This window comes from Phragmites australis, chromosome 5, assembly GCF_958298935.1.
Source record: "Phragmites australis chromosome 5, lpPhrAust1.1, whole genome shotgun sequence".
In the NCBI taxonomy this organism is placed as follows: Eukaryota; Viridiplantae; Streptophyta; class Magnoliopsida; order Poales; family Poaceae; genus Phragmites; species Phragmites australis.
This window is the reverse complement of record NC_084925.1, coordinates 30,761,271-30,769,797: the sequence shown is the minus strand read 5'-3', so window position 1 is coordinate 30,769,797 and position 8,527 is coordinate 30,761,271. Positions and strand designations below refer to the sequence as shown.

Below are 8,527 nucleotides of genomic sequence, written 5' to 3'. Positions count from 1 at the left end.
GGAATAAGTCGTTTGGTACACTAGCTCAATCTTCAATATAACATTTCGATTAATGATCTCTATAAAAATTCGTTATTCAAATAAAATAAATTATGCATTATAAAAGTATTTTAATGGTGAATGTAGCCATATCAATTTTATGTTCTCATTTTAGTTATACCGACTGGGTTCGTTATGGACGTCGCTACTTCATAAGTAGCAACTGTGACAGGGCTGACGGGCTACTACCGTTCAAGCTATATCTGGACCTACCTGTCAATCACAAAGGGTGATTGGTTGTTGTATGAATATATCTCGGCTCGATGAATGCGTATAATTTTAGAGAGAATTGTATTTGATTATTTGTATGTATTGTTTCAGTCTGATCTGACAAATACAAATATATGCTTGTAGTCTAAACCGCAGATGCAGACTGCTATATTCGTTCATACAGATTGGTTCATTTGTCAGTGTCATAAAATCAACTTGATGTGAGTAAACAATCAAAATCTTGACCCACTCATGCAACCTCAGATTTAATCAACTAAACAGAAACTCAACTTAGACTGTCTAGGCAAATACAACTAAATAAACACTCTTCTTTTCAACCAACATAACTTCGCTCAGTCTGTTTCCTCTCAACCTACGTATACGATTAAAAAAAGAGTATTTGGTTGATTTTATATATCACTCTTTTTTCAACCAACATAACTCCGCTCAATCTGCTTTCTCTTAACCTGCGTATAAAAATTATATGAGTAACAGTACATACCGGTAATCAATCACACAAAGAGAAAGGCACAGGCCGCATGGCCAGGGGATGCCACATTCCAAATCCTATAACTTTGAGCAAAGTTACAGCATAGTCCGTTGAATCTCCACCATCCGAGTGATCCTGCGGCTCCTCTTATCTGCGTCCATCATGAGGCTTAAGGTCTGTTTGTTTAAGTTTCTGTTTTTTCTTTCTAAAAAGTTATGTTTTTCTTTTTGCTGAAAAGTTATTTTTGAATTTTAGTGGTTGATTTTACAATATTTTTTTACTTATTAAACCATCATTTTTTAAAAAGCTATTCTCAACTAAGTTTCTGTCCTAATTTATTTCCTCAGAAATAAATTTGTAACTTGTTAAAAAAATATTTTTTAATAAACTAATTTATTTAGGCTTCGAAGCTTGAGAAAAGCAGAAGAGACGAGTCTCCCACGCGCCACGCGGTGCCCACCCATCTCCGAGCTCCCTCCCTCCCTCCGCCCCGAAGATCCGAGCTCCAAAACCCTAGCCATGCAGAAGCAGACGGGCAAGTCCGGCGGGAGCGGCGGCGGAACGCCGGCGAAGCGCGGACGCCCGTTCGGGAGCACCACCGGCGGCGGAGCCGCGGCCGCAGCCGCGGCGGCGGCGGTCGGCGACCCCGGGGCGCCCGCCGCGCTGATCGGGCCGTCCCTCCAAGTTCTCTCGGCCCTCTCCGGTAATCCACTTATTCGTATCCTCTTGCAGTTCAACTAAGTTTATGTGGGATTCTAGGGCATAAAGCGGGAATAACTCGGGTGTTGGACTTGTGAATTGGTTGCTCCTTAGGGTCGACTTGTTGGAGGAAAACTAGGGGCTTTAGACTGTGAAAGAACCTCCCTTTTAGCTTGAGCTGCATAGATCTGTGTAATTATTTGCCTGGTACTGACATTAGATACGTAAGTAAGGCCTTGGGGTCCAAGATCTGCTCATCTGAGTGCACGTTATAGGGAGAGAGGCATTTTGGGGTTAGTTTGTTGCGGTTGGTTGTCTTATCAGAAACAATAACGTTGCTGTAGATTCTTATTTTGGCAAAGCCACAAAGGTGAGGTATGACTGCAGTAATACACAACAAAATTTATATTGCAACTGAGTTATACCTTACCATCTTGCTCCCTTCAGATCTGATCTCATACTCTCAAAACCGTAGCTTCAAGTAACAAAGTTTGCCTATAATAGAAAAAGTTTGACCTCACAAACAGACCCTTTATCAAAACAGTGTGATGCCGCAGAACACTAACTGGCAAGATTTCTTTCAGACCTCTGTTTCAATGCTTGAACACATATTTAGACTTGGATGAGGCTATAGAATACCGGCCAATTTTGAGGCTGGCCTGAGTATCCGATTATGGTTTTGTTTTTCAGCTCTTTGAAGGTCAAAGCATAATCTAGAACCTGATGCTTGCTTTCTTCTTCTTTTTTTATTGTTGGCAATGTTTAGGGGATACTGGAATATGGTTCATTTCCAGTTTGGATTGTGTGGCAGGCCGAGTTGGTGGAAGGAGCAGGGAAACTAGTTTGCCGGCTATGCAAATGTTGAAAGTTGCATTTTAGCTGTAACTATTTCTGCAGCATAAAATACGTTGGTAGAATTGAAATTGACTGCTAAGTTTCTATGGGATGGTTAAAAATTTCACGTTTGTGCACACTTCCATTATTGAGAGTGCATGTTGGTTCAAGCACTTAAACATAGGCTTGTAATATGTGTACATGTAGTTTTTTTTCCCACCAAGCAGTTTTTTCACACAGCTGACAAATCATGGCATGGTATAGTTGTGTTCACTTTCTTTGTTATCCTGCTCTCTATCATTTCAGGTAAATAAGAGAGTCTATATTGTCCCATTTTCTCTTGTTTTGTCCCATTCGATAGAGATGATACCCCACATTCTGCGCCATGAGATTGAAATGCACGATTAATCTTTTTTAATTGTACTTCCATTATCAGCATTGGCTATTTGGCAGGATAGTTTACGTTTCTTTGTGGCTATCTCAGATCAGAACAACAAAAGAATTGTCCTTGCATTGCAAAGTGGGTTGAAGGCAGAGATATTGTGGGCATTGAATGCCCTTACAGTGCTCTCATTTAAGGAGAAGGATGACCTCCGACGGGATACAACACCTCTTGCTAAAGTTCCTGGGCTTTTAGATGCTCTTCTTCAAGTTGTATGTTCTTAGCCCCCCCCCCCCCCTTCCAGTTTGTTTTCTGTGTTACCGAATCATGTATTTTATATTTCATTTAAAATTGAACAGTAATCATGTTTCTGTTTGGTTATTCAGTGTTTAATTTGTTTTTTATTAGAATGGTTTTAAAAAGATTTAATCAAGCTTGTACGGCCCTTCGCCGTAAACACTGAAGAAAAAGTGTCATGGTCTCATGCATACTATGGGATTTGGCATTGATTGTCCAATGTAGCCATAAAGCAAAATCAAAAGAGATGTTTATTATTTCCACTTGAAAACTTATTACTGGATCACCGAAGCAATGTCTTATTACTCTTATCTCATTTGATTATATGGTTCTTACACCCAACTAAATTCTAGCGCACAGCTGATTTCCTTGACAAAAGAGTAATGTGTTGGTCAGGTATTATCATTTTTCCTTGCATTCTTTCTTATGCTTTGCCATCTTGTACAGATTGATGACTGGAGAGATATTGCAATGCCAAAGGACCATATGAAACCACCTAGAGAAAGAACTTTGGGTGTCAACACAACACTATCGGGCTTTGGCCACGAGAACATGGAAAAAGTCTACTCGGACACTGCCACGTATGTTGTTATTAGTATTACCATGGTCCTGACAACCCATCTCACTTTCCATAGTTCTTGCTGCCATACTTATGTTCTTTTAAATGCTGTAATTACAGTACTTTGAAGGATCAATCAAAGACTGAGGACTCCAGTGTCACGAAGAAGTTCTCTGCAAGCTTTTGGTTTGATGAAGATGGCTTGTTTAACAATGATGATGAAGGGCGGACAGAAAGGCAGCAGTGCGCTGTTGCAGCCTCCAATATAATCCGCAATTTCTCTTTTATGCCAGAAAATGAGACTATCATGGTTCAACATAGGCATTGCTTGGAGACTGTATTTCAGTGCTTAGAAGACCAAAATAGAGGTAAAACTTCAAATATTGTCCTTTGTTTTCAGTTACATGCATCTATCGTTTACTCCTTTTTGTTGAGTCCATTTATCACTAGTATTTTTTTCATTTACTGATTAATTTGGAGATAGTCGAATGTGTTTATGTAAATATAAGTATTTGGTTCTTCAAGTATGTTGTAGCTTATGTTTTGACAAATTATTACCTACATATGCTCCATTTAGGCTGCAGGTTACTCTACAGTCCAAAAGCTTGGCTCGAAAACTGATTAATTTATGTTTCCTAATTCCTATTTGAATTTTTGTGTTCAGTCTTATACCACAAAATAAGGATGACGTAAAAGCTATATGTTTTTTTTTTCTGTTTAGTTATATCGAATATCCTTAGTAACTCGAATGAGTTATTTATCCTGGGACTATGTGTTTATTGCACGGCAGTTTGAATGCAGTTATTTTTCCAACAGACATTGATACATACTTGAAAACTAACCTTTTGTTCATTTTTATCATTTAACAGAAGATGATGAGCTCATAACAAACATGCTGGAGACCCTTGTTAATTTAGCACCTGTGCTGGACCTGAGAATCTTCAGCTCTTCAAAGCCATCATTTATTAAAATGACGTGAGACAGGACTTTGTAACAGTATTTTTCCTTTTTTTCTTTTTATATTGATGCTTACTCTTTTTGCCCGCTTTTGCCAAGATAGTGAGAAAGGCGCAGTTCATGTCATAATGGGTATGCTTGCATCTTCAGTAAAGCCGTGGCACTGTGCTGCTGCTGAATTGATTGGGCGTCTGATAATAAATCCAGACAATGAGTCGTTTCTTCTTCCTGTCATTCCACAGGTAAATGCACATGCTGTTTCTAGTTAGTAATAGTATTTACTGTTATAGTGTTATGCACTAATGCTATGCAGATGGATTTAAATAAAGCTATCCGTTTCTCGGTGGTGCAGTTGTCATACTTACATTGCTATGCTTGATACAGATATACAAACGGCTAGTTGACCTCTTGAGTGTGCCAGCATATGATGCACAGGCTGCTGCTGTTAGTGCACTCTACAATGTATCAGAAGTGAATATGGATTGCAGGCTAAAGCTTGCCAGTGAGCGATGGTAAATATCAGCCTTATATAATTAGAGATAGCATTCTAATATTGGAGAAGCGGCATTACAATCTGGTTTTTTTGTTTGTCATTTCAATGTCAATTGAACCAGGGCTGTCGATAGACTCCTAAAGATTGTGAAGATGCCACATCCTGTGCATGAGGTTTGCAGGAAGACATCGATGATATTGGAGAGCCTTGTCTCTGAGCCTCAAAATAGGATGCATCTCCTTGTTCACGAAAATACTTTTGCTGAGATCCTGACAACAGAAGGGAAATACTCCGACACATTTGCTCGGATCCTATATGAACTGACTGCAAGACCGAGTAACAAAGTGTCATCAGGGCATGCTATCTGGGGAAACATAAACTGATGCATGTTCTGGTCCCAGTGTGCTGTTAAAATCTAGATGAGATGTAATGTAGGTACTTTGTTGACTATGTATTTAGTTTCTGACTGTATGTAACAAGCTCTTAGCTGTATCTAGTTGCAGGCTTGCAGCTTGGCTTGACCTAATCTAAGTACTTATTTTTCATGGTTCTCCCATCTATTTGTGTTAGTACTTTTGGTGGGCTGCTTAAGGCTGGAGTGGTTGGTAGAACATAGCATGCACCTGCTGTGTATTTTGCTGGAATCAGATGCCTCAGATTGGTTTTTGTCCCAGTAACACTAGTACTGACGCGAATGCGCTGGTAGCACGATGATCTCTTCGCTGGTGAGAAAGCGACTGGTCGAGAGTTCTGACAAGTGATAATGAAAGAGCAGGACTTTAGCTCCCTAGTTCCACATCAAATTTAGAGTTAATAGACATCTATTTTTAGTCTACTATATAAATAAGATTAGTCAAACACTCAACTTTGTTTGTAGCTATAAAATTTTTTAAAGCTAAATATTCTTAGCTTCATGAATTCGTGGAGTTGAAGCTATAAATATAATAATGATGTTTGGATCAGCTGTTTTGTTTTTATTTTAATATAAAATAGAGATTTAAATTATTTTATTTTAACATATAAATTTAAGAGATGTAGCTGTGCCAAACAAACTAAAAAGAGCCTCACACTGCGAATTCCTACATGTTATTTTCTAGAAAACTTCACATTTTAACATAGGAACGGCACACGGAACCAAGATGACGATTCAGCATCAGTAAACCACGCTGTGCAATTTACACAGCACGGATTGGATGGATGTAACTAACAAGTACAGTCTTGTAATCTCTCTGTATGGCATGTTGCATTGCTGTTTGTCTCTTCAGTACCTTGTGTCTTTGGTGAGCATACTGTTTCTGTTCTCCTCTCGTTTTGTTTTCCATGCATCTGCTGTACTGTACCAACTGACAAGTGACAAACCTGTCCAATGACACGCAGAAATGAAAGCAGCCTGCCAAACTTGAGTACATACAGATTTCGTTGGTTGTGTTTGTGTCTGCCCGTTTCTTTCCTGCTCATGGCACACAGATTTCATGGTCGTAGTCTGTACTTCCGACAAAACCCAGGGCAAGTCACCACCCTGTTCACAGGTAGAGACCATCAAGCCCGAAGCATGCACGAGCAGTCGTTGGGAGCAAAGAATCCACCGAGGATCACCTCCTCTTAATGAACATGAACAGCCAAGGGGAACGTCTTTCCTGCAGTGTCGTTCATTTTTGTTTTTAATCATATGGCCACCTCTGGAGTCTGGACGCTGTATGGACAAATATCAAGTGGATGTGCCATCATGGCCGCTCTCTAAAAATCATTAGGAGAAGAAGAGGGGGAGGAAGAGGCCAACAATGGCTTATCGCGATCGAGGTTGGTGATTAGGTCTTCGTCAATTTTGAACAATTGATCTTGAGCTTTGGGAGGAGGATCAGATGAGTTGATGCAGACGCGTCATTTTAGACGGAGACACGGAGAGATCGAGAGGAGGGGAAGGGAACAAGCGAAGATTGTGATCCCTGATGCTGCTAGGAATTAGGATCGGTTTGACTGGGGTTGACGATGGTATGATTGAAGTACCGCATGATCAGGCTTACGCATGATGTTTCGTTAATTTAAAAATGATTCATCATCCATGGTTTAGCTAGGTTAGGTTACTGATAACGTAACGTTGGACCTTAAGCTATTTGTAGATTTGAAGACTTATTTGAGCTTGTTTGCTATTTGCTAGCAGGTTTGGACTATATTGGTAGGTAGCAGGACATGCCAATACATATGCATACCTAGCCGAGGGCCTCTGGATTTAGGGGCCCAGGGCGGTCGCCTTACCCACCCTGCCCCAGGGCTAGCCCCGGCTGACTTTGACACATTCTGCGACTGCCTCGGCGCGTCACCGCACATCAAGCGAAGAAGATTCGCATTCGATTTCTTGATCAGGGCGCACCACACACACATTTGATTTCTTGATCGATGCGCCACCGTACATCAGGTCAATTTCGATCGTCTAAAATTGACGAAGGCCTAATCACCAACCTCGATCACAGTAAGCCATTGTTGCCCGTTCCCTTCCCCTCTTCTTCTCCTGATCGCCAGCAGGCATGGTCCCTATGCTCAATCAAATCAAGGGTCAATCCCCGCCCAGATGATTTCATTTATTTGATTGAATTCTTTTACCACTTTTCACTAGATGTCAACTTTTGATGACTTTTTTATTTCAATTTTCAAGACTATCTGTACCCATTTATCATTATGGGATAATATGACATCTAGAAAGCATATATCTAGAAGTGGAAAAAGGAAAGTAAAAAAAGAAAAGAGTTGATAGAGTTGCAGAATATTATATTTACAATTGATATATAAATATTTCAATGTTTATGTCCAATAAAAATCTCCATTTTAGTTTCACCTCGGGTCACCAAAATTTCAAAGCCGGCCCTGTTCGATCGCACCAATCTACCACGCAGGGTGCCGTTGATTTTCAATCCTGCTCCGTTCGTGCTCGCGCAGGTAGACCATCAGGGCGTACACCGAGAAGATACACGAGCTGGTCCTGGACGTCGCGACGAAGGTGGCCGCGAGCCTCGGTGTGGCCGTGGAGGACAGCTCGTCGTTCCGGGACTGGCCGTTGCCAGTTCCGCATGAACAGGTACAACAACTACACGCCGGAGACCGTGTGGTCCCCCGGCGTGCAGATCGACACGGACACCAGCTTCGTCACCGTGCTCCAGGAGGAGGAGGACCGCATCGGAGGCCTCGAGGTGGCGTACATCGGAGGCCGCGGGTCGCTCCTCGTCAACATCTGCGAGATCGCCATGGTACGTAGAAGCAACTCCTCTTCGGCTGCATGTGTCAAGCTCGTCAGTTATTGTGAATTTGGCTTCGCGCAGGCGTGGAGCAACGGGGCGCGCTGCATAACGCGAGCCACCGGGTGCGGTGCGTGGCGGCGGTGCCGCGCTTCACGATTGGCATGTTCCTGCTGGCGCCCAGGGACGGCGAGGTGCGCGCGCCGGAGGCGCTCGTGGATGCGCTGCACCCGCGCAGGTTTAGGGCGTTCAACTACGACGAGTACCGGCGGGCTCGGCAGTCCACTCTGGGGCGCGCCGGCGCATGAGGTCCCTGTGCAGTTTGCCATGTACTACC

General features: G+C 42.1%; 1 protein-coding gene and 1 pseudogene across 1 annotated transcript; both read left to right on the top strand.

Moving 5' to 3' along the window:
- The first annotated feature begins 1,149 nt into the window (after positions 1-1,149).
- Positions 1,150-5,516, top strand: LOC133919198 (armadillo repeat-containing protein LFR). The gene is made up of 8 exons (XM_062363509.1): positions 1,150-1,442; positions 2,757-2,926; positions 3,399-3,532; positions 3,631-3,878; positions 4,380-4,485; positions 4,571-4,709; positions 4,852-4,979; positions 5,082-5,516. Exons 1-8 carry the CDS (start codon positions 1,259-1,261, stop codon positions 5,341-5,343), a joined length of 1,371 nt encoding a protein of 456 aa, XP_062219493.1. The 5' UTR covers positions 1,150-1,258; the 3' UTR covers positions 5,344-5,516.
- A 154-nt stretch (positions 5,517-5,670) lies between these two features.
- On the top strand, positions 5,671-8,498 carry LOC133917963 (2-oxoglutarate-dependent dioxygenase DAO-like; annotated as a pseudogene).
- The last annotated feature ends 29 nt before the right edge of the window (positions 8,499-8,527 follow it).